The sequence below is a fragment of the Athene noctua genome, chromosome 4, assembly GCF_965140245.1.
Source record: "Athene noctua chromosome 4, bAthNoc1.hap1.1, whole genome shotgun sequence".
NCBI lineage: Eukaryota > Metazoa > Chordata > Aves > Strigiformes > Strigidae > Athene > Athene noctua.
In genome coordinates, this window is record NC_134040.1 from 11104772 (window position 1) to 11131678 (window position 26907).

Here is a 26907-nt window from a genome sequence, read left to right on the forward strand (position 1 = left end):
AATTCACCCAACTTTTTGAAAGGGTTACTTATTAAATAGATTAATCATCTATACATCTCAGGTAACTAGATCAAAACTTCCAGACTGGGGGTTCTACCAAGAAACATCTAGTCAATGTTATTAATATTTACTACAGCACAGAATGCTACACAGCTTCAACTGTGCTTTATATATGCAATGCTCTGCTTTTGTGTAATTTAAAAGCTTTTATAGGAAGCAGCCTTCTCTCCAGTTTGCTGTTTGAATTTGGCTTCTTGCTGTTGCCTGTACCTTTCCACCTTAAACTTGAAATATGCTTGAATAATTCTTAGGCATTTTCAAGAAAGGAAAACAGAAGGCAGCTGTACAGACAAAAGAACATAATGTGGTGAAAAAATGTCATATTGACAGTGTTCTTGGACACCACTGCCCACAGCACAAATACAATCTAGAGATGTTATGCAGTCAACATCTCCTTAGTCGGTCTTTGGAAAAAGGGTAATGAATGAAGCCAATGGCTTCATGTACAAACAGCTCAACTATATGGTTAAATGGAGTGCTGAAATATTTAAGTGTTAGTATGAGATTAATAGGGAATAATAGAGATTGGTTTGAAGAGAAATAGAAAATGACCAGTTTCCTTACTTTTAATTGCCATCGTGATTCTTTAAAAAAACGTAAAATGCCCAGTATCCAAAAGGAGTTTTTAAACTGCATGTGCAAGGGATATTTGCTCAAGTACAATATTCACATTTTCTTTTCAGGATTGTAGTTTTAAAAAATACACATTACTTTCTTAAGAGAGGTATATGATTACTGTATGTATTTTATTATGTCACCTATAAAATATGTAATTAAAATGCTGTGCAGAGGAACTCATAAACTTGACTGACCGTTGCAAGGTATCAAAATCTGGTCTAATCTCTCACAGCTGACCTGCTTTGAGCAGTAGGTTAGACTACAGAATTCCTGAGATCCCTTCCAACCTGAATTATTATTCTATGACTTTTTGAAAATGGGTATCAAATGAATATGAATATTCTTATGATTAAAATAATTCTATTATATGTGCATCCAAACGAAAATGGAAAAAGGAAAGAACATTAGATGTTTTACAGTCTACTACTGTGTGGTACTTATTTTGGGAGTCTATTAATTTTGCAAAATTCTCCCAAAATGGTAGCTCCATTAGCAGATTGGAGGTTTTGATTTGTTAAAGGCACATGATCAGATCTCAAATTTAAGACGTATGACATTGAGTGGGAATGTAAAGGTAGTGTAGGTATGTGTAGATGTTTTTAGACAGTGTAGTGTTTTAAATAAAGGGCTCAAATGAGTGACAGGATGTCTTTGGATGGCTTGTTTTCCCCAGCTACTAGTTGGAAGATAATTGCTGTAATTGGCTACTTGCATAGTCTCTTTTTCTTGAGAAGATAGTTAGAAAACAGACCAGAGAAATTTTTGTTCTTGTCTTGACAAAAGTTTAGGTCTTGACGTAGTAATGAATCACTGATTGCATGGTTTGTAATCTATACTGAATTTGCATGCATATTATTTCAGAAATGTTTGTTTATCAGGTGTGCATTGAATTCCTTCTTTTCATTAGCAAGATTCATCTTGAATGCCAGACATGAACACAGCAAAGGCCCAATAGCCGATCAGTGATATTTTTGATCACTGGGCAGATCAGTACTCTAAATCTGGCTAAGGCTACAGGACAATCTAGTTCTGCAGGCTGGAAAGTCCCCAAGTGTAATGTTGATAGTTTTGATGCTCTCTTTTAATTTTGGAAGCTTTTTCAGGCTGCTTTGTGACTGACTGGAGCGTGTGCAGTGCTGCTTGCAGAGGATCTATCTGATGCTCTTTCTTTTTGTTGAAGCTTCATACACCTTTGGCCATTGCAAGACAGCTCTATGGCTGCCTTCTGCAGTATCTGTACCAAGTGGATTCTCCTCAAACTTTTAGGACATCTTTTCATTCCTCCAGACATCTTACAAGGTGTGGAGATGTTAGCGTGAAGGTGAGGGTCCAGGCCTAATTTGCAAATGTGCCTACAGTTACAAAGGAAGAAAGAAAGGAGAGATGCTCAGCTTAATTTAACTTTGTTTAATGAAGTAATTAACCAGTGTTGCATTTTAAAGATGCATATAATCAAGCATATCTTAGATAGCTGCTGACTTAACTTGATACGATAGATTTTTTTTCCTGACAGGTGCTTACTGAACAACCCTAGAGCTTTGAATTACTGTGACACTTTATTCGTATGTTACCAAAGTATTCAAAATCTCCCACGATGAGCAGCTGATGTGGCTTTAATGAATATCCACCAACGTAATATAAAAATAAAATCTCCATCAGAGGCATTTTTAGTCTAGCCAAATTTGATGTAATCCTTCCCCTTTGCCCCAAAGCAGTATTTAAGAAGATTTCAATGACTGCCTTACACAAAAGATTTTTTTTTTACAGCAGGGGATCCATTTTTGTTTGAGTAATTATAAAACACTCTCTTAAATGAAGGACCTGGGTGAATCTAACTGCCTAGATTCCTTGGGAAATACATTGTTAAGAGTTTGGGAAATGAAGGTAGTAATTGCTCTTAATGTTGTTGGAGTACTGTAGGATGTTGTGTGGGCAGAAGCTGTATGAACTTCCCTGGACAGCTGTCTCAGTACTGGTCACGCTGCTTCTGTCCTCCTGAGTTAGTGATAGGGCAAATCACTACACAGTTTAGAGGCTTTGTGTTGTGCATGCACAAGGTTATAGGCTGATGCCAACAAACTCAACTTTACTGTTGAAAAAAACCCTTGTTTTCATAATTTTTTAGGCCATATTTCTACATTCATATGTCAGGAGATCATAGGTCATGTCTTCCAGCAGGGACTGGTCTCTAAAATGTGGGTGCCAGTGGCTTCAGTCCTTAGTCTGATCTTGTAGAAAATCCTCCTGATCAGTCTTGGTAGTCTGTAACCAAAAATGCTGCTTCTAGGGAATAGTATTGTGTGTGCTTTCCATGGAAGTCTTGTTTATTAGCAGAGAAGATTAAAGGCAAAACAAAGACTTCAGTAAAACTGATGGACAATTGTATTTAACGTCTACCTAAGACTTACCTTCAAAATCTGCCTAACAGATATAGACTTTGTTTCTCTAGACATTTCCTGGTACTTGCTGGGAAAGGGTTCTTCTAAGCAGTCTTCCACAAAACTGGGCAATGAGAGGTCACATCACGTAGCTATAATCCAGTTTTATACACACCTTTTATACACAGGTAATCCTTAAAGGGAAGTTTAACCAAAAAATTTTCAGTCCTCTTGGACAGGCAGTATGTCTAGAGAGTTCATGTTGTTGGGTTAAACCTGTTGTGTTCTGTAGCTGGGTAGCTGATAAGGAATTTGGCTTCTAGAAGCAACTGAATATGTGAAATACAAACTTAGTGATTTGGTTAAACTTCCCTCCTACCTCCCCATTTTGTATTTTATTATTGGATATTTTTGCAAGATCAGTTGTTTGACCAGGTTTTTTTAATTATATCTTGTGCTGTCTGTAAGAGGGATATCAGTTACTAAAAACCTAATAGCTGTGTATGTGCTCTAGTAACTTTCTGAAAGTCTGTATTTATCAAGTAATCATATGCTGAGGAAAGTGGAAGGATTTTTTTCTACTGTCAGTTCTTTGCTGTGGAAATGGTTAGTTTCTGTCGCATCTTGGTTTGACTAATTTGTTGATCTGTTATGCCAACTTTATACTCAAAGTGCTCATAGAACATCTTTGTTGAACCTTTATGGACATAAGGGCACTGAACTAGATACAGCCGGAGTAACTGGAGCAGAGGACGTTCAAAAATAGATTCAAGCAGCAGCCTGTAATGCTGTATGCCACTGAGCAGATCCTTGCAGAGACCTGTCTGGGTTGCACCATAAGTGCTGGTGGCCAAATCTTGTCTTTTCCTTTGGCAGAGGTCCATATGGAAGCATTGGGGGTTTCATTTGAGTAAACAGTTACACAGGTTTGAACTAGTCAATGTTTAATATGAGTTGTATGGAAGGGGAAATAGGAATGGAGACCTAACAAATTAATCCATATCAAACAGTCCTCTTTTCTGTCTTAAAGTCAAGTTTGGAACGTGTCAGACACTGACATCAAGCACTGTTTGAGCTGGGAGACACAGAGGTCACAGGCATTGTTGCCTTGTCCCTGTTAGAACATCTTTGATTTCCAACATATGGTGTTATAGGATTTTGTGTGTGTCTGGCTCGTTCTGCTAATCTTATCCAGATTGCAGACAGCTAAAGATGGAAACGCCCTCTATATGGGAAAGAAAGTTCATCATTGTCGCTTCCTGTGACGCACTTGGATCTATGCGGGGCAGATCAGAAAGTGAATACGGTTAGGGAGGAGAGATGTGGCAGCTTGTTCCTCAGGTAGTTAATGTGGGGACTCCCACGGAGCTTCAGCTCACCTGGCAATGCTTCTTCCCCTGATTGCGAGCTTGCTTTGACTGCTGTGTTGACATCAAACCCAAGTCTTTTAAAACTGAAAGACCTGGGGTGAAAATGAAACTATTCTTTCATAATTTCGGCTGTTTATCTTACTAACTCAACCACAGCAATGTGTAGCCCTTTTCATCCTTTTTTTTTTTCTTATTAAATGATCCAATGATTAAATGTTTCTGTGGTGTGCTACTACTAGCAAGTTGATCAGATATACAAGAGCAGCAGTTGTGAGTAAGCTAAACTGCTTTATCTGTCATTAATTACTTTCCCTATGTAATTAATAGGAGCTACTGAAATTTCTGATGATGAACAAGTTAGCAGACCATATCCTTTGCAACTGCTGAACATAACACACTTGTCAGTGGTGTTTGAAGAAACCTGTAAGATTTCTCTTGGGATAATGGTTGTGATTGCTTCCAACATCTGATTTTATTGTTTTGCCTGGCTGGCAACAAATTGGTTTAGAGGAAACTGGCCTGTTTTACTGATGAAAAGTTCTTCCACATTCTGTATAGCTTTTGGTCTTTCTGTTGGAATACAATGAGCCTTCTTCAGTGAAGTAATTTCAGGTGGAATAGAAAACAGTAAAATGCATGGGGAGAATCCCTGATACTACATTTCAGGAGTGTGTTTTACCATTCTAACTTGTATTAAGCAGGAAGACAGAGAGCCATCAGGTTGCTTATTTCATCTCTGACTTCTGAACTTAATGGCCTTCTCAACATCAAACTTGAAAGCAATGTCTTTGTAAATAGGTGATCTGGACTGAAAGGTATCCGATAGTTTAAGCACTATGACTGAGTTTATGATGTAGATTTGTAAGTTTGTAGGATGAAAAATTTGGTCTTTCTCGGTGATAAAATTCCCAGTGAGTTCAAGTGAAGTCAGGATGTGTTTTATGGGTCACATATTAGTTTTCAACTCCTAGACCTGCTAATTTTCTCTGTAGCTGTTGCCTTTGGTGCTATGTCTCTGGTGGTAAATCTTAGAGACATTGGGTATAATCTCTGAAAGTCTTTGACAGTTAAAATTATAACTTATTATGTAGCATACCTCCAGGATGTGCTTAAAGGCAGATTGTCCCATACGTTTTCCAGTCACCATTTTCCCTTCCTCTAGTAGATCAAACATAAGAATATCTAATATAAGAATGTGTCCTTTTTTTCTTTCCTTCTTTTTATATATTTTCCATGTTCTTTTTTACTTATTTTCTGTTTCTTTTTAAAGATCCAAGTACAAATCCAGCTTATTCAGAAGAAAGATTGGCTCATGAAGCTTCGCAATTAGAAAAGCGCTTGAGCTTGCTGTCCCATACAAGTCGCCAGGGCAGTGGAGGTAAGAAATATCTTTAATTAAACAAAAATTAAATAAAAATCCTTCCTAGTCTTTAGAAATGAGTATACAAGATGCTAAGCTTTAAAGAAAAATAATGGAGAAAAGATCAAGATAATTGATTTTGCTGCTGTTGGTTGTGGGGCTGTTCTTTAACAGCATTGTCTAAAGTCCATTGATGTAGACTGGAGTTTTTCAACTGAGCAGAGTTTTGGATCATACACTATTAACACAGGAAAATCCTTTAGTATGCTGAATTCCACTGAATCTGTGTGTGTGCAACTTCAAAAAAACTGTCTGCATCACATTTTATATCTGCTTGAGTATTTGACTCACTCCAGCCTTCGAGATGGACTGACTTGTATAGTTCACATGAGGCTCACCAGCAGATTTTTGTAGTAAAACCTAGGGCTCCTGTGCTTTGGTTCTCAGTGTAAGTATCCTTGCTCTTTGTGGTGCTATCTGTGTATGTTCCTTCTGGACCTGTTTATGTATCAAAGTAGAATTAGTTATAGCACTAGATTTGTAAAAGGGCCTATACCCTTAACTAATATTTGAATTGTTTAAGAGCAGAAGTTAGATCCTTAAAACATCTGCTTTGCTCTTGACTTTAAAGCCTACAAGTCTAAAAATGGCCCTGTGAAGATCCTCAGGAACTTAATTATGTACTTCTATACATGTCCATGGCTACTTTTGTCTTGACACTGCTGAGTAATGTGGTTTGTGACTAAATTTCACTGAGACTTCCTGAAGTTTTTCTTAGCATATAACTACTAGACTTGACTAGATTGATGAGATTTGATAGAGAAGCATGCCTGGTTTCTCTATCCAGTCAGTCTGGTTAGAAACCGTAGCCCAACTTTGTATATGTTCTCTGTGTGAGATTACTTGAATTTATGACCTTGTTTTCCTAAGAATGTTATATTCCTCAGAGAATGAGGAATCCTAGAGTAAGATTTTATATTCTGTGATTTGAGTTTTGCATAGGAAAATGAAATATTTGTGTTTATGGGAAATATAACAACAAGACTGTCCCTACAAGTTTGGTGGGAGGACATTTGCCTGAATCTGGAGATCTAGGTTCTGCTGCTGTCTTGGAGAATGTGTAGCTCTACATAGAGCATTTTCTTCAGGACTGTGGGAGGGCTTCCTTTCCAGAGTTCTAAAGTGCCTAAAATATTTGCCTAAGAGAATTGATTTCCAGTAAATCTTATTTTTAAAATAAAGCCAGATTAATAACTTTTATTTAACAAGTATATTTCTTCTTCTGGGCATGTTGCTGAGAACTACACTAATATTTTTGTAATTTGTGCCTTTTGTCTGGATAGCTGTATAATTTAATCTCGGGAGTTATGCTTGTGCAGGGGTCACAAGCCAGTGTCATGCAATGGGCACTGGGAGAAAAGAATTAGATTTCAGGGGATAAACATTGCTATTTTGTGATAGTGTATATATCAAGATTTACTCCATGAAGAGGAGGAGAATTGTTCTAAACTTTTCCCTCAACAAATGGGAGTAGAAATATCTTAGTGACACCAGAAGCTCAGTTTGCAATTTGCAGACCCTTCCCCTTTCATCTGACAAATTACTGCCCATGGTTTAAAGTTAATAAAATTAATTAAAATAATACCTACAAAATAATCCTGCTGTCAGCCTTTGTTTTCACATTGGTTTTATTAAGAAGAAAGAAAATAACATTGTGGGCTGTGTGTGTTGCCTCAAGAAAATGCGTGTTTGTTTTTGTGTATGTGTTGTGTGATGTTTGTGTTTTGTCTGTATGCCCTTTCATGCCAAAGTTTCATGTCATATTTTGTCTTGGATAGTAGTAGTTACCTGTAAAAGTGTCATTCTTGCAAGTATCAGTGAGGGGAAAAAAAAATTATTGCAACGTGCATAAATGAATTGTGGAAGGTCTTTTTGTATATAGATATGGAAACATTTTTATAATAGTCTCATTTTTGTTTGTTGCAGTGTTGTGTGGTTGCATTTTGGTATGGATATTATTGTAGAGTCATAGAGTGGTTTGGGTTGGAAGGGACCTTAAAGATCATCTAGTTCCAACCTCCTTGCCATGGGCAGGGACACCTTCCACTAGCCCAGGTTGCCCAAAGCCCCGTCCAACCTGGCCTTGAGCACTGCCAGGGAGGGGGCAGCCACAGCTTCTCTGGGTGACCTGTGCCAGTGCCTCACCACCCTCACAGTAAAGAAGTTCTTCCTTGTATCTAGTCTAAGTCTACCCTCTTTCAGTTTAAAACCATTACCCCCCATCCTATCACTTTGTTCCCTGATAACAAGTCCCTCCCCACCTTTCCTGTAGCCCCCTTTAAGTACTGGAAGGCTGCTGTAAGGTCTCCCTGGAGCCTTTTCTTCTCCGGGCTGAACAACCCCAACTCTCTCAGCCTGTCCTCACAGGGGAGGGGCTCCAGCCCCCTGATCATCTTTGTGGCCTCCTCTGGACTTGTTCCTACAGGTCCCTGTCCTTCTGATGTTGGTGTCCCCAGAGCTGGACACAGCACTGCAGGTGGGGTCTCATGAGAGTGGAGTAGAGCGGGAGAATCCCCTCCCTCGCCCTGCTGGCCACACTTCTCTTGATGCAGCCCAGGATACGGTTGGCTTTCTGGGCTGCGAGTGTGCATTGGTGGCTCATGTCAATCCATTCTCCACCCAGCCTGTATTTGTGCATGGGATTGCCCCAACCTGACCCATGTGCAGGACCTTGCACTTGGCCTTGTTGAATTTAATGAGATTTTCATGGGCCTCTCCAGCCTGTCCAGGTCCCTTTGGATAGCATCCCTTCCCTCCAGCCCATTGACTGCACCACACAGCTTGCTGCCATTGGCAAACTTGGTGAGGGTGCACTCAGTCCCACTGTCCATGTCTCCAAGAAAGATGTTAAACAGTGCTGGCCCCAGTACCAATTATGGAGGAGTACAGTGTAGGAGAGGTCAGAGGAGAGAACAGAACAGTCTTGAGTTTGATTTTTGTTTTGTAGTGTCTTTAACATTCACTTTGATGTCATTCAGATAAGACTTAAATAGAGAAAAAGTACAAATAAGATAATTGTTTGGTTGGTTCAGATCAAATAGAAGCATGAAAATATCTTATATGGCTTTGGGTTACTGTAACAATTTTTTTTTCAGAGCATCCTCAGCTATTCTGAGCATGGAACTTTGTGACTGTTCCCTGTCATATAAGATAGGAGTATCTAAATTAAACCAATTAACTGTATGGAAGTAAAATATGGTTCAAAAGGGGGGAACTTGGTTTATAAACTCTAAAAATTTAGCTCTGAATGCATTATGTTCCACAATGTGGTAGGGTTATGGCAAAATAACATACTATTTGTCTTTTATTTTCCCCTTGGGGATAGGAATTATTGCAGGAATTCTGACTTCCTGACAGAAGTTCCCCTTACAAAAATCAGATGGAGTCTCAGGGTCCTTTCTGTTTGTACATACTTGCCACGCTTCAGTCTGTTGTTTGTGTTTTAGACATAGGTTGATGCGTTGTTTTCTCTTCTAGGAGATGATAGAAGTCTTTCAAGCTCATCTTCAGATACCAGCCACTCAGATGTTAGTGTTGGGAGCAGACTGACAATTTGGCCTGAACAGTCTTCAGCCAGCACTTCTCAAGAGAGTCACGGACTGGCAGCTGCAAAGGGCATTCATCTTGGGGAAGAAAAGACCCTTCCAGAAGGGGCACGTGGCACCACTAAACCACCTCCCAAGCCCCTCCGATCCAGACAGCTGCAGGAAATAGGTCGTCAGAGTTCTTCCGACAGTGGAATAGCTACTGGTAGTCACTCTTCTTACTCTGGAAGCTTCTCTTCCTATGCTGGGAGCTTGGACATTTGCCATGGTGATGAGTTTGGATCATTGCTGAGCTTGCCATTGAACTTTCCTTCAGATCAGAATTTATGTACTTGTCCTCACAGTGAGCCCCAGAGAGGTGCAGGATCAGAGTATCAGGTTCCCAGCTCTCTCAGACATATTTATGATATACCCAGGAGTTTGTTACAGGCAGCTTCTAAAGATGTGCAACCGAAGCGTGCAGATTCATTGCTACCCAAGGACCAGGCCCTGTCACTTCAAGGTGCTAGTGACCCAAAACTGCTACTACAACATTTGGAAGCACAGAGGGTACCTGAGCACAGCCAGGACAGAGGGAGGCCTTCATCCTTACTCGCAGAAAGCAGCAAGGACTCAAGTGATGAGACGTATGTGGATTTTGTTTCGAGGTGGTCAGACACAAAACCACAAGGACAGGTGTCAGACTCCAAAAGTAGTGAGTTGTCACCACCTAGTGGGGCCTCAGCTGACCCCTATGACATATGTAGCCCCCACCTTGGGATGACAAGAGCTCTTTTTTCAGCTTGTCCAATCTGTGGTGGACTAAAGGTAAATACCTAACACTGAGCAGATGCTAACAAGCCTTACCTAATATAGCATGATTAATCTGAAATTACTTAAGTTGCAGGTCATAAGTACTATTGTTTCCTTTATAATTTGAACAGGTAATAACTTTTCTGTTGTTTATGCTCAAATTGAGAGGCTTAGCACACCATTTCCTCAAAATCTGTGCCTGATGAAGAAAACGTTGAACAATATAGGCCATCAATCATTACTTTTAAATTGGCCAATTCTGGTTTTGGGTGTATGTGAGTGGCTTACAGTGACAGAGATGGAAGCTTTACAGGCATTGAGAAGGCTGAATTTGTCATATAATAGTAATCTAGTATGAAGGTCATTGATCTGTCTTTTAAAAGAAGAGAGGTCAAATAGTATGTGCTACTTTTAACAGTGACCACAGTCCATCTTTTTATTTTATTACTTTTTAAATTTTCTTTGTAACTGTAATTAGAGCATGTCTTCCACAAGAAACCAGATTAGCAAAATTTCTTATGAGGAGAGGATAGTCAAATCAGCATGGCAATCTGTAGCTGATCAACTAATCCACTATTATAACTAGCCAATGACAGATACTTTAGAGGAGATATATAAAAACTTGTTAGTGGTCTACTACCAGGACAGTGTAGTTGCAGGAAAAATGATTTTTGATCTCCAGCCACATAAAGATTTAAAACATAAAGTATGGAGATTCATATGCCTTTTTAAACCCATTTGCCAGTATCTGTTACTATGAGTTAGATATTCTCATAAATTCTTTTGAACCCTGCTAAATTTTTGGCTTTTTACTGCAGTAAGATTTATACATTAACTGTACATTGCATTAAGAAAATGTATCTGTGTTTATCCGTTCTGGAGAAGATATTTTTTGTGAATGTTTCCTAAACTGTAAGAGGGTAAAGCTGCTGGGAGTGGTGAGCTGTTGAAACGCTGGGAAGGTCAGATGGAGTGCTCAAGTTAGGGAATGTTTGAAGTAGGGATTCAGCAAGAGGGAGTTTTGTCTAAGGAGTTAAATACTGCCATTGAAGTGTGTACATTTTATTTGAGCATGTGGGATTACATAAATCATTGCCCGGAAAAGGGCTTGAGTGTATAGCAAATTATTATAGATTTGAGGGGTTATTTTGTTCTCATGAGGTGTTTCGTGCATTTGCATCATTGACTGCCTTCACATATCTGAAAACTAGAAAATGCTGTCTGCCTGAGGCGCTTGTGCAGCCTCCATAACACCACCTTGGACGTTACTTTGTCATGTACCTGCAGCATTTGGGAGGTAGGGAGACACTGGTGTGACGGGTCTCATAAGGTTGTGTTTACACTGATCATTAGGATCAGTGTTCTTCCAAAGACCATCCTTACCAGCCATCTCCACCAAAGGCCCTCATTAGCCCTCTAGCCTAAGTCTGAAAGCTTAGCTGGATGCAAGGGCCCGAGATTCATCCTCCCACTTCTTTCTGCAGTGCAGGCAGTGGGGTGCACGGCAGTGTATCTGCTGCTGGCTTCCTGTGTCTGCTGCCTGTGATTAGAGAGAAGTTGGGGAAAATGAGTAAGATTGATTCCTAGAAGGAATCCTACAAGCTCTGCGATCAGAAAGCTCCAAGATGGCTTTGTTATAGGTAGCGAGGAAAGAATTAGTTAAGGTACAGTTAGCTCACATGGTCTAAATGTTTCTGAGTGATTTGAATTGTCAATTTAGACATTAATTTATCAGTTTACCCTGGATATCTGTGACAGACAGGAAGCTGAAAGTGAGTATTCCATTGTGTATCTTCAAAGCCATGAAAGGCTAAATTATGTCACCACTTCTTTAACTGCCTGTTGACCCCAACAACATACATACCCATATCTTTCATTGCAAAGTGCTGCCAGGTTTCATAGTGTTTCTAGTTGCCCTGATAATATAATTTGGCAAGAATTTCAGGAATTGTCAATATTTAAACAGATTTAGTGAGAAAAACACTGGTGGAAGCCTCTTACTAACTCTTGTTTTAGCATGGGATATGCACATCTGTTTCTTATCTTTTATTCCTACCCGTTTGTAAGCAGTCAGGAAAGAAATCTCATTAAATGGAATGATTCATGGGTTTGTTTTTACTTTTGAAAGACAAAATAACCTTTTGATACATTGTCCTGAGCTGTCAAGATGAATTATTTCATCAGTATTTAATGGACACCGTCTTTGGCTTTTCTCAGGATGAATACAGTGAAAGCACCAATCCATATGCTGTAACTAAAAAATAATTCTTATTCCTTGTGCTCTGAAGAGAGTATATTTAAGATGCAGTTAGGGCTGGGAGGAGTTGATTTATAGATTAATGAAGACATCAGGTTTTCATGTTTTTTCAAATTCACATTCAAAAGGATTTAGTGTGCCAGTGTTTGGAGTTCCTTTGCAATTTCAAGTTAAGCTGTTAATTAAATTGTGTTGATGGTTTTTAAATGCCTACTATTTAAAGTGAGTGACCTGAGTAGAGGAAAGTCCACAGCGGTAATAAAGGATATAAGCACTGGTTTGTTTTCTGCCCTGTATATAAACTTTGGCAAATTGAGGTTAGATTTTGCGCATGTTGTCTGTCTGTGTGTGAGTTCAGCATGTGAAGAGTTGGAGGCAGGTTGCAGGATGAAGACATTCATATGTGGAAGGCATGGTGGCATTCGTGATTGGGATTGACTTGGTTAAGAACCACCTGCTCCACTAATGACAAGGATGATGATGAACATAGGGGGAACATACCCTGGGAAAATGCCTAGGTTCAAACTGAAAGTAGGGCAAGGAAGCCTTTCTGTTTCACTTTGGATGAAGAATAGAACCAGCATGGAGAAAGTCACTAAATACTGCTTCTATTATTTCTATATTGTATTTCCTATTAGATGTTGGGGATTAATAAGCATGCAGGGTGTTTTGCTTTCTGTTGTATGTTATTGTAGTGTGCTCAAGATGTGCTTTACGAACTTCACAAGGTGTTCCTTTGCTATGTAACTTTTGCCTAGGTGATTTCAGTGCTATAGATGATTGGAGAGATTAATTGTGTATTGTAAGTATGTTTTAAACTCAGAATGTTGGTTTGTTACGGGATTTCTGGGTAAGATGTAGAGATTATTAGACTTATTACATTTCAATTACCTTATACTAATTTGATGAATAGAATTTCATTGTATGCTTGTTGCTATGTAACTTCATTTGATGCTATAGTTTGAGAAATTCTGTCAACCTTTTTTATAGGGTGTCTTTTTTTTACACCACTATTGTTTGTAAATTTTCTTAGAAGTCTGAAAAATAAAATTATTTTCCAACTGGTTTTGTCCTTTTCCATCTGACAAGTGCTGGTTTTAGTTGTGCTTTGCTTTTTGTCCCCTGACCTTCATCTTCTTGTAAGTTGAATTAATATGGAATGATTATGGCTGTCTTTTCACTCAGTGTTATACTCAGATCACTGTTGACAGCTCAAAATGTGCCTATTAGTAGAAATGGCTTTTATGTGTGTCTAGCTCACCCTAAACTCATATTTATGTCAGTGGGAGTTCTTATGTGTGTAGAAATATAGTCTTGATTACTGCTTTGGTAGTTAACTTGCCATGATAGAGGAGAAAAGAAAGTGTCTGTTTGTGTGTGGCTGTTACTATCAATCCTGTACTGGTATTCAGCCACCTCCTTTTAGTCGATTATTTAAAAATCCCAAAGCCTCCTTGGACACAATGGCCCCACATGAGGAGCTGCTCTACCCAAATCCTCTGTGAGGCATTTGTATAGTTCCTGCTACCACAGTAACTGTATGCCTCAAACTTTGAATCTCCCAGCATATCTGTAGTAAGTGGAAATACGGGAATGCTGTGGTCATGATGCACGAAGGAGTTCAGGAGTTCTGTCAGGTAGCAGGATCCACAGTGGCTAAGAGCCCTGCCCTACACCGTACAGGGAGATCTGGTACCTGCCTTGGGGTCATGTGGATCTCGGTTTAAGTGAGGAGCTGCTTTGATGAGCTGATAGGAAATTTACCTCTTCTAGTCTGTTCTGTAGAAATTCTTTGTTTTGCATTACAACTTTAAGGGAAGGCACTTGCATGTCTGTACTGTGATCCTTGAGCAGGCACTTTTCTCTATATATTTAATCATGCAGCACCGTGTTCCTGCGGGGCTTGTTAATCACACACAGCCTTTTGTGAGTGCAGTCTCTAGTAGATCTAGAGCTACTCAGAATATCTGTGTTTCCATTGTGCTTTGTAGGCTGGGGGACGACTAAGCCTAGAGAGAAGCAAGGCTGATGTGTCCTCAGGCAGAGGAGGGGCTTGAACTCCAAAGGACGTCTTGCACTGAAGTCTGTTTTGTGGTCTTGCCTGGACTGATTTAACCAAGGTCATGAACAACCTGTAACTGGGTTGGAAATAACCGCCTTGGTCTTCCAAACCCTTTAACCTGGGATTTAGCTGATGTATCTCCTTTCATTATAGATGCTGCTTATGAAAGTTGTAAAAGAGAAGGCCTCTAAGGTGTAGGCTTGTGTAGTGAGATTCGAGAAATAGTGGCTGCAGACTACATTGCCACATCCATGTAACCGAGAACGTTTTCTTTTTTTTTGGCTCATAATCAGGTATTTTTCTAATGTAGTATTAAATTAGATACTAAAGAAATCACAATATATTTTAATATACACCTTTAATATAGCTGGTTTTTTCCTGTTGGAGCCATTACCTCTTTCCCCATGAGACTGAACACCTTATGTGTTTATCTTATATGGTGTTTATTTCCCTGATTTCTCTAAAAGTATAGGAACATGATTATAAGTAATTACATACCTCTTACATCTCTTTTCAAAGTGTTTGTTGGGTTTTTTTTACTGGTATTGATGTGTGGTGCTGTAACATTTTATGCTTCTTCCCATCTTCAAGAAAGCTACAGGCTGCCTAAATTATCAACTGAGAAGGGTGTATTTGTCATCTTCTACAGCATTGCTTCTACTTGTATTTCTGCTCTAATCTCAGAGCTCTGGGCAGTTAGGCAACATACACACTGTCAAAACTGTAACAGGAACAGTTTGCACCTCAGAGGAATCTGCAATTCAGTTGTCAGTATTATTGACCTGAATGACAGTCTGTGAGGCTCTCGTATGCTTTGATGACCGTTGATTCTGGGTATTATTGGCTCTTGGCATGATTTAGAAAACTTGCATTTGTGCTTTTTTTTAAAGGTTTATTTCCAATTGTTTTTCTCTAAGTCTTGACTGTGATATATTAACCTGCAGTGAGATGCGTCTTCCATAACCTGTGTCACTTATCCCAAAAGAAGGGTTCTTTCACCTCGTATGCAAGCCAGTACACACGAGGTCAAGGTATTTCTTTTATTTCATGTCTGCACAGAGATGGCTGCTAGGTGGTAATTCCACAAAGCTAGCACACCCCAGAAAGGAACTACAGTCTATTTATCTTGTTACATGATTAGTAAAAACCTATCTAAATTTACACTCATTTGTCTGTAATTACCATTCCATCTGCTATTGGTTAGTTATATTTAAATTAGCCTTGCTTGCACTGTGAATTAGCATGCATGCTCCTTATAGACCAGGGGGGACAAGTTTTTTTGGCCTTTACCTTTCCCCCAGTTACCACAGATTTTTGCTAACTTCATGCTTCTTGGGCAATCATCCAGCCTTTGGCTCCTTCTGGAGCAGGGTGTTCCCCTCTTAGTAGTCTTTTAGCTTCTCTTCAAGGGTGTAGTTGTTAGCAGAGCCTGCATCATTTATACAAAATATCAGATTTACACAATAAAGCCAATGTTTAGTGGCCAGTGTTTAGAAGATCAGTGCAGTACATTAAATCCTAAATTAAAATGTCACTATAGTTTAGGCGTTAACTTGAACATACAGTTTTACTCAGTCTACATCACTACGAAATAAGGTGACTGCACTGGACAGTGCATTTTACTTACAGTTATTGTAAAAAACACTGAAATTTTTAAAATTAAGCAGTGTTATTTTGGGGGCTTTTCACAGATTCAAAAGCATCTTTAAAAACACCAATTTCCCCCCAACATCTTTCTGAAATAGAAGAAATCCCTTCCCGTCCTTGACTGAAATGCAGACATTTTGTGCTGACAAAAGCACACAGCACTGTGCAAATCAAAGATTAAAGCAAAAGTGTGTTCTCCAGTTGAAACTGGCAGAGGTAAGGGACATAAAAGAGATGGGTGTAGTGTCAGGCTTAGAGCTTGATTTGTTTTGTTTTCCTTTTTGTAGTTTTGGCCAAGACCCCAAGTGTATCACAGAGTTAACTCCCATCCTCTTACTAAGGTGATGTTGGGTCTCCTTATGCACTGTGTTGAGATGTTGCTTATCAGCATTTCACAGGGGAAGGAAGATTTTTTTTCTTTCTTCTCAGTTTACACCTGTTATTTTGTACAATATTATAATGCTTCTTGGCAATAGGCTTAATTCCCAAGCAATTAAGAAGACACCCATTTTCCTTTTACTTTGCTGTTGCTGGTAAGGGCTCATACGAGTGACGCAGCTCTTCCAAGGCTTTGCTTGGAGGAGCACTTACTGTGTATGACTTTGGATTTGAGACATCACAGTAAAATACAAGACATGCCAACCCTACCAGAACTGTGTAGATCTGACTTGCTTTTGGCCCTGTAGGAGACTGCCTTACCTCTTACCTAAAAAATATTACTGAAGATGTTCTCTATCTATAATGAAAGAATCCCCACAGCATTTATGTGAAGAATAAAGGTTTTAATCTGAATTCAAAATAATAGGAATTAAGCTCTCGGCACTTCTTGGGAGCAGACACTAAGTGGAACAGATAGGCTATGATCTGTAATGGGAAAAAAAATGCCTGCCATAGAAGCACTGGTAAATGAAATGATATTAATAATGTCCAGAGAAGAGAGCATCTTTCCTACATGAGGGAATGTAGACAAAGTAGCTCAGCAGAATTCATTCTGTACTAAATAGAAGTGTTGCTGGATTGCTTTTCTGTCAGAGAGCCAGTGAAGGTATTGATAACCCACGGTATTGACTTTTTATACACATCAGATGGGAAAATCTACTTCCTCCCCTAAATACAATCAAGCTGGATAATAGCTTTTATTATTACTACACTTGATGGCTACACGTTTGACTGTTGGGAGCAATAGAGCAATAGCTTTTCTGAACAGAGAGAAAAGAATGTTTTGAAGGAGAGGAGTCTGACAAAAGCTGGAAAAAATTACTCCCTTTGGAATGTAGGGTTTGTGGGGTTTTTGTTTTTGATCCAGTTATAAAGAAACTCATCTGATTGCTTGGAACATGGCCAAAATGGGAAAAGGGAAGGCTTTTTTTTTTGTCTTTTTGTCTTCTTTTATTCTAAGTAGAAATAAATTTCTTTCTAGAAAAATTCTACAGAATCCTATGAAATGTTAGCAGCCACTTTTTATCTTCATTTTCTAAAATGGACAAAGTAGAATTCACCTGCAGAGGAAGAAGGCACAGAAGGAGGTTGGGAAAGCATAGACAACATTGAGCTCAGAGAGAAGCAAATAACTCCAGTGGTAGCCCTGGATCAAGATTCCTATGTTTGATTCCCATGTGGTTCATCCCCTTCTGAAAGATCATAAACGAAGTTATTTTAAAAACCCCTCACTTTTTTGACTCGCATTTCTGCAAAATGTTTGTAGTATCTACCAAGTTTGTATTTTTTAAATCATGGATTAAAGAAGGCTATGCAGAAAATATTCTGTTTTGATTAACAGTCACTGATATCAAAGTAATTGCGTGGCTCAGAAGGAATTGGCGAGTGTCAGTAGGATAGCAATCATTTGGATGGGATGTCTAGAGGGCTGACAGCAGCTCCCTGGGAGTAGATGAGAGGATTGAAAATAGATGCTCAGTAGGGGTGCGACCTTTCCTGCCAACCCATTTTGACAGAGTCACTTAAAACTGGAAGTATGCAAATCAGGATGAAATGTGTTCCAGCAAAATTACACAAAATGTGCTTAAACTTGTCCACAACCCTTGACAAGACATATGAACAGAATTAGTTTTGGTAATTCGAGATGCCCAATATTACTTCAAGGTATCTGTGGAAACACTTTGAGTCTGTCTGGTAATATCCCATATGGACTTGTAATCAGATTAGATCCTTAAGGTATCAGTCCTGTAGGGTGAGCTAGGCAAAGTCATACTGTTTCTAATATAACTGTGCAACCCTATACCAAGTTTTATTACTTTGCTCATAAAGAACAAATATTTTTTCCTAATATTGGCTTAGTAAAATTTAATGATATGGTAACAACATCTTTATATAGGTAATGTGATTTTGGCATCTGTTAGCAAGGAAATGGCAAGTGTGGCAAAAAATGCACTGAATAGAAAATTGTTTATTACCTGCTCCACAAAAAAACACACTGAAACCAATTTGAGGAATGAATCACTGAAGAATATTTGTATGCTCAGAACAGAATGAATACTTCCTATAGATAGAAGAGTTAGAAAATATGGGTAAGCCATTCTGGTACAGAAATGCCTGCCAAACAGTTTTCAGGATGGATTGTTTTAAAGTTGCTTTGCGATTTTATATATTGCTTTATTATGCATAGTTAAGAATACTTCTGCTGGAATGCTAGGGAACTGTCTAGAGAAGAAAAGAAAGGGAATTCTTTAAAAGTTCACATAGTAGATGGGATGGCTAAATTTACTTCTCATGCAATTGTACAGTCCTGATGAAAATGTCCCACTGAGGTCAGCAGAATCCTTGCTGCAGATTTCAGCAGGCTTTCCTCTGACAGTCTTAAAAGCAGGGTCACTGAAATCAGTGTAATTAAAATCTTTGCTTCATAAGAAAATCAGGCTGCATGTCAGTTAAAAGAAATAAGATGAAACTTTGGTATCTAAGAGAGACAGATTTCGATCCCAGTCCCATAGTAGAAGAGTGGGGATTGTTGCTCTGGACCTCAGAAAATACAGAAAGAATCCATACTAATCTTTGGTGTTCTTGCCCTGCCTGGCAGAGTTTTGGATGGATTTTACAAACCTGCATGCTGTGCTATAAAGCTAGTTGTTTACTGCAGACTTCTGGCAGGAATTTGTGATGGCAAAGTGCATATGATGGTGTTTTGGGCACTGTCTCATTTTAAATAAGAGGAGAATCCTGGGGTGTGTAAGAGAGGTAAGCAGCTTGAGATTTGGACTGATCCAGGAATTTTGTGTTACAGTTTTGTTCTTGTGGCTCTGACCAGTTTACCTGTCTACCTAGTTGTGAAATATCTGTATCTGGATAATGTTTACTTCCAAAGGCTACTGGTGTTTCTACACAGTACTTTGGATGTGGACAATTCTATCCAAGTGCTAAAGATTATGTTAAATGTGATGTTTTCCAGGCTGTTGTGAGAGAAACAGAAAGTTTGCCTTTCAAGTGAACTGTGAACAGAAAAGGAACTCCTTAATCAGAATTACTTGAAAAGAAAATGACCCTGCCATGATGGAGCAGATGCTCTACAATATTTTTTTTTTTAAATGCTGGGAAGTCTATCACTAATTTTTGTAACTTAAACAAATGGTTCAAACCCATTTTCTATTTAATGAAAGGTCACAGAGCAGTGGCTCTGAATACATTATTTCAGCAGATTTCTTTTTTTTGTGTGTAAAATTGAGCTTGAAGAATGGTGTCTTCAAGAACTGCAGAGTTACTGGAAAGAAGTTATTAATGCAGGAAACTTTACACTCAGTGGATTCAGAAAGTCTACAACTGAGGACATGGCAGTTGAAAATCAGTTCGTTCTAAGCATGGGATTAGCCTGAGGGTTGAGCAAATTTTAGCATTTAGAAAGGAGCAAGATATCAAGAACTTGAGGCAATGACTGAAATTCAAACCAAGTTGTAACAACAGAAGAAGAAAAGAAAAACAATTGCATTACGTTTTTTTTTTTTCATGTATTCTTTTCTTAAATCCTTATGGAGAGGCATATTGCATCAAATCTAATTTTGCAAATTTTTTTGATGCAATGGTTTTTTTTCTTTAATTTTTTTTTTAGGTCAAAAGCCATTTTACCTGAATAGGGATTAGATAAAACTGAGCTCTTCTCCAGTAAGAGGTGTGAGAGCAGATGTCTACAGGGAGCTTCTGGAGCAGTTCAAGCTGCCTGAGGATCTGCAGTTAAGTATTTCAGCTAGTCAATTGTCCCATCTTAAGTAAGTAGTTACTTGCTGTTGAGTTTCCTTGGTGCTGGATAAACTCAACTCAAAGTGTAGGAATTCTGAGTCAGAACCAAGCTGACCTTAAGGTTACTGCACCTGACTAACTGAGAAAACCTTTGTTACAGTGTAAAAAGTGCTCTTTATCCCACTTTTTACCAATTGAACACAATCTATTCTGTTCCATTCCTAAATGACATTGTGGAGGGAATGTCTTACTTGCATTCTGGCCATCCTTGCTAGTGTAATAACTTCCTGACTCTTGAAGAGTCACTGAAAAACTAACTTGCTTCAGGGAGTAATTCAACCCATGGGTGTAAGATAGAAGCGTGGGGAAAAATGTTATGTTGGAGCTACTGTTGTTTTTCCATCCCCTCTGCTTCAGCTACAGTGAAGTCTGATGCATCAGTATGTCTGTAGCAACACAATTTTTGTGTGCATGTAAAAGTTCGACTGAGCTTCCTTGGACAGGGTGGGGATGTTAAGATCAAAACAAGGGACTGTTAATGTGATCCATGTGATAAATCACAGCCAGGATGGGGTGAGTGAATACCAGAGTCTTACATACAGATCCTAGGCTGTAGTGAAGTGTCTTTACTGCATTACCAGCTCTGCTTATATGTCTTCCTTGGTGTAATCTTTTATGTATTTCCATGTTTCCTTTCCTAAAGCGGGGTAGATGAAAGAAAGCAGTCCTCAAGACTTTCTCTGAAGCAGTTGAGTCCCACACAAGTCCACAGGGTAGATGGAAAAGGGGCTTTAAAGTTGACTTTGTGCTCTTAAGTCTTGTCAGATGAGGATATTGGGCTGTTCACAGTATAGACTGCAGCAGCCAGCTGTCAATCAACTGAAATGACTGTTTCAACAGCTGGGAATCAGTGGGACATGAACTCTGGCTATGTTCCCTCTCCTCTAGCCACATCCTCTGCAGTAGTCTGGATTCTGTGGTATCCTCTGCTAATTCAATGCTGATTGGAAGCAATTTTGAATTACAAGAAATTTGAGCCTGGAAAATATTAAGGAAATATAAACCTTTTCCAGATCTGGTTTATTACAAGGACAAAGAAGTGCTAAGTGGCCTGTATCAAGGCTAGTAACTGTATACTTGAATCCTCTGTAGCACTAGGAAAACATTTGCAGATGAAGTTTGCCAATTCATCTTATTCCTTGAGACACAAAGTCAAGCAGAACACATGTGCTATGGAGATAACTGCTATAGAAAGCTTTGGAACACTACAGAAATAATTATACCTAATAATTTATAGCAGTGCTCTCCAATATAGGAGAAGCCTGTGAGCAGCCCCTGTGAATAGTTAAGTATCTGTATCCTCTGAAGCTGTGCAGCTTAATTATTGTTTCATTAGCTTTGACAAACCATAATTTCAGTGGTGGGCTGGGGATAACGGAAAACACTTGTCTTAATTTTACTATTCTGAGATTTCGCTCCCTTATTTGTCCTTCTAATTCCATCCATTTCTTCCCAATCGTGATCACTGATTATCTTGTTAATAATTTTTTTCTAGGAGAAGTTGACTAACCTTAGGTGTAATTGTGAGGTTGAAAAAGAAGGAAAATGACTGCGAGGATCATATTGCAAGGCTTTCATTTTTATTCTTCATAGGCTCATAATTAAGCCCACTCTAGTTCTCTGTGAGGACCAGGATGCACAGGTTATAACAAGGATTCTTTTCTGCGTGTCTTCATGTGGAATGGGCTGGAAGGAAGGAATCAAATAACTAGTCTAATGTAAATTGGCATAGCTCCATCAGCTACAAAACAGGCCCCAATGTATTTTTAGTGCAAGCACAAACTAAGCTCACACTGTGGAACAACACTCTTTGGGGGAACTAGAAGAAGGAAAAGACTTTTCTTAGGGCAGTCCCTAGGTGAATGTTTCAAAATGGTAATTACAGTTTAACATAAACTTTCTTCATCTCTAATTGTCTATAGAGGTAGGTTTAATTTGTCTCTAACATTTGAGATTTCACTTTGCCAGCTTTTGAAATATTTTTACATTTGAGCTCTTCTCTACTTACTGTTTGTCACTGTAGCTGTAGAGTTGCAGTTAAACTCTTTATTTGCAAAAAATAACCCCTTCATGAATAGATGACTTGGATTTTAAATCTTGTTGCAAGTAGAAAACCTGAGTAAAAGGGATACTTTATGCAGTTTTGTATAATCAGTGGAATTACTTTTATGTTTGTCAGAATTAACAAGAACAATTGTGATAAGTTAGGATACTTCTCAGTACAGTAGCATAAAAACTGTTATTCAATGGAAAGTGTAAAATGTCTCATGCATGTTGGTTGAAGCTCATCCCCTTTCCTCATCAGAGAAGGAATGTTTTAGTGTCAAGAAATGAGTGGGTTATTGGACCTTTTGTCTTACATGTCTCTTCTGGTGTAAATTTGCCAAAATTGCTCCTTTGCTAATCAAGAAAGCAAGGCTATCTGAATCCGTTTGTGAGTACATGTGTGCATATGTATATGTGTTAATGATTGTCCTTCTCATTTATTTTCAGTCTTTCCAAGCTTCCTGCTAAACAGTACTTTTGTATTGACTTTCAAAACCTTGAAATGGGCTAATGCTCCAAGTCCAGCAGAACTCTTGTTTATACTGGGATGTACTATTCTAAGAAAATGTAGAACACCACTTTTCATTTGTCAACCCCTCCTAATTTCACAGGTATTTCTGCAGTACTGAGATGTTCGGTGATGACACAGTTAATCTTGTGAACTTTACGGTACAAAAGAAATGGATCATTGTGAGGTGTTGGATCCAGTCTGTATGCACCTTGCCTCTCCTGTTACTTTTACATGCTGAGCAAAAAAAATGAGATGAGAAAACCATGCTATTTATCTACACAGTAGAGTCAAGTCTGCTGTTACTCGTACTTGTTCGGGTCCCATCTGAGCCTTGTTTTCAGTGGTATGGCAGTTTTGCTAGTCTCTGCCTGGAGTGGTTTTCACTTAGTGCAGAATGAGTAGAAATTACAGATCTGTTGTACAAGGAAGCTCAGACTAGCAAATGTGGGGAAAGTGAGTGTATTTTAAATATCAAATGTTCTTGTAGTAGTGTAATGCTACCCCCTGTTGGAAATTGGAATATATGGAATATAAAACAGAATACATGGAATTGAAGCCTCTTTGACTTCGTGTACATTACTTTGTTTCCGTTGCACTTGATAGGACTTTAGAAGTGCCAGCCTCTATTTCAAGGAAAAAAAAAAAAAGAAAGGAAAAAGGAGATTTTTTTGCATAAATAGAAAAAATGTTTTCCCCCCAGTTATCAGAACTGAATTCAGTTTAAAATAATGTTTTCATGTTAAAATACAGCTGTAGGCACAGATGCCTGCAATTTTACTGCCTTTCTATAAGAATACAAATACATAGCCTAAAAGAGAAACACATCCTGTCTTTTTGCATGGCTAAACCTACTGTATACACTATTATTCAGCTGCATGCTGAATAACAGCACGCATGTTCACCTGTGAAAATGTGAATGGTTAAAGCAATGCTGTGGGTGTACTGCTGAACCTATGTGCTTGAACTCTTTTATTTAAGCATTACAACTGGAGTTTCTGTATGTGCCTCAGGAGAGGTGGTTTAACAGGAGTCTAGCTGAACAAAGCTCTGAAAAGGGGTAAAGGGAATGTAATGTTGCTGTGAAAACATCTCTAAAAAGTTGACAACATTATCTTGAATCAGAAAAATCTGCTGACTGTCTTATGCTGAAATTAAAAATTGTTCCTTTTCATAAAACTCCAGAACAGATCTTCTGCTACTGTAAATCATGACAGCTCAACTGAGGAGTTGGAGCGAACAATGTAGCTGATTATTATTACCTGGAGGAATTGGCTGTCTTTATTTTGGCCCTAAGAATATATGATATGCTGAATTTTAGATTATATCAGGGGTATCTGCCTTGGATCTTAGACCTCACAATTGGAGAAAAAGAAACTATCACTTCTGAGCTGAGTGTATTTGCTGGTTTATTTTAATGGCAATTCTGTAAGGAGTCTTTCATGTCCTAAACAGCAGAATGGTTGTTATAAGATAGAGCTGCTGAAAGATGAGGCAGTTGAAGGCCGATATTAATACATTTTATTATGTATCTGGCATCAATTCACAGGTGTATTTGTTCAGGGTTCTGTGCATTGAAATCAGGAGATGCTGTGCCCCAGTTGTCAAGTTTGATGAATATATCCTATGACATTTGCATATGGTGTTTTTATTTTTCATGAAGAATTGTTTCTAGCTCCTGCCTTCTAACTCCTGCACCAATTCCGGCCATGTTTATCAAATACATTGAATTAAAATTGGTCTCAGAGGCAATTTGCTATGGCTGGCTCAGCCATTGCTTCTGGCTGACTGAATTCCTCAGTCTAGTCCTGGTTCCTGTGATGAAAGTTCTTCTGTATCGTGATCTGGGAGTGAAATGCATTCTGATCATGCTCCAGTGGCTTTGTGCTGTGAGGTCTGTCAGAAAGCTTTAGGTGAGATCATCTGTTCAGCAGTATTTGTAATCATTAATGTCCACCTTTTCATCTGAGTTGCTTATACAGATCTACCTAGAGGGTTTGCTACTGCAGTGTCTCTCTGTAGCTTGTCACTATATCTGTCCTTACAAAACCTCCATGAAATGGCAAAATGCTTCTACTAGTATTGAAACCAGTGCTTCTGATTTTTACCTGTGGTTAAGTAGGACAGACGCTCAAATTCACAGAAGTATTTAGTAATCTTGTTTGATCTGGAACCATCATACCAATTTTTTGAAGAATCTTGAGAAACTCAAACCTTACGAAATCAGTTTAAAAAATTGTAAGACAAAACCAAAATCTGTGTTTGAGGGAGGTGGGAGTGTCTTTGTTTTATTTATGTTTCTTAAGTTGTGGTTTGGGGCATTTCTCTGTAACCACAAGCTCTCTAGCTGATATTGGTGTTAGGACAGTTTATGATGGTTCGGTGTTGTGTGTCTTCAGACTTTGCTGTCTACCTGAGTAAGGGTTATTGCTTTGGGCCAGCTGTATGTGCTCTTGACTTTGTTTTTTGTCTAGCAAGTATGAAAGCTTGACTTGTAGTAGTGCCTGCAAACAGCCACAAACATCACTGGTGTGTTTATACCAGGTATTTTATATGCATTGGATGGTGTAGCGTAGCTGTTTCCTCTAGAATTCTGTCTGAATACTTTTGTACATAATGAGATATGTATGTGATATTAAAAGGATGTTATTTAGGTTGAAAAGCCAAGCCACTCACTGTTAAGGAATTGATAGATTTACAGTTGCTCATGCCATCTTGATGATACCCACACACGTGTCCCTTTTGTGCAGTGAATAAGGCAAATGTCCTGTGGAACAAATTATATGTGACCATGTAATTGTATTGCAGTCCAGTTGTTCAGCACACTCCTCGTGTGACTCTTTGGTATGTAGTAATTCTAGGTCTGTTTTCGAAAAGCAAGAGACAAGAGCAAATCATGTTCCTGGTTGCTGTGTCAGCTTCCCCATGCCTATATATTATCAGTAACAGAACTTTAAATTTGACCCATCAGCATTGCAGCCGAGACTCCTGTCATCTGAATTTCAGGGCTGTTGCTGCTAGCTGGCAGATGGAGATGGCTTTTATCTGAGGGTGGAGGCTGGGCAGCTGGATTCAGGTACTGGCTTTTGTGGTAGTTGTGGCAGACAAAGAACTCAGCCCAGCTTTTCTTTCTCTCACTTGAGTGGACAGTTTCAGAGTATGCATATCATTTTCAGAGTTAATGGTCATATTCTGATGCCACTGGTCATATTCTGTATTGAATGACAAATGTCTCGTGGCTGCAGGAGGCTGGGAAGCCCACAGCAAGAAGCAGAAGGCTCCTCTCAACAGAAGCCTATCAAACTCACATTTGAAGAATTCTTCTGTAAAAGCCTGAGAGATAAAAGATGAGTACACAAATCTGGACTAGAACTAAACAATACTTATCATTTTTTTCTCATATCTTGTTGTTTAAACAACACCTGTAACTTGTAGATGAGTTGAGCTGTGATTATCCCACAGGTTTCAGGAGGCGTATTTTAATGTGACACAGAGTACAGCTTGCCAGTGCCACTGAAATCACCGGCTTCATGCTTCAGAAAATAGCTGATGTTTGGGCTTGGCTGTGCAAACTGAGATGTTTCTGAACTGACTTCAGCAATCTTTCTGTAAGCCAACAGTTGGCTTGTGACAGATGAAGCTGAGTAATCAGAAGTTTGTGGCTGAAATTGGAGCCCTGCACCTGAAACATGCCATGGACAGGAGTTTCTGTTTCATTTGGAGTTGTTACAAAGGATAGTAGAGTTTAATAATTTTGTATCTTTTGTTCAGAACCTGATCAAGTGCTGGGCATTGTGAAACAGCCCATCAAAGAAGATGACCTTTAAAGGTTACTCCATGTGTCTGTATTTATTGACCTTTCCTGGAAACTTTTTTTTTTTTTTTTGTGTGTGTGTGATAGCCAAAGCATTCCAGCTTTAAACTTTTCTGGTGATTTTCTCTAAGAATAAATCATA

General features: G+C 38.8%; 1 protein-coding gene across 4 annotated transcripts in view; it reads left to right on the plus strand.

The window, feature by feature from the left end:
* DOK7 (docking protein 7) overlaps window positions 1-26907 on the plus strand; it is a 70162-nt gene that overhangs the window by 21413 nt on the left and 21842 nt on the right. For 3 of the 4 annotated variants that reach the window (XM_074904436.1, XM_074904437.1, XM_074904439.1), the window contains 2 exons: window positions 5697-5804; window positions 9324-10198. In XM_074904436.1, the coding sequence (XP_074760537.1) occupies window positions 5697-5804; window positions 9324-10198 (983 nt within the window). Of the gene's footprint in view, window positions 1-5696; window positions 5805-9323; window positions 10199-21191; window positions 21208-26907 lie in introns of all 4 variants that reach the window. The other variant, XM_074904438.1, reaches the window with a different exon arrangement.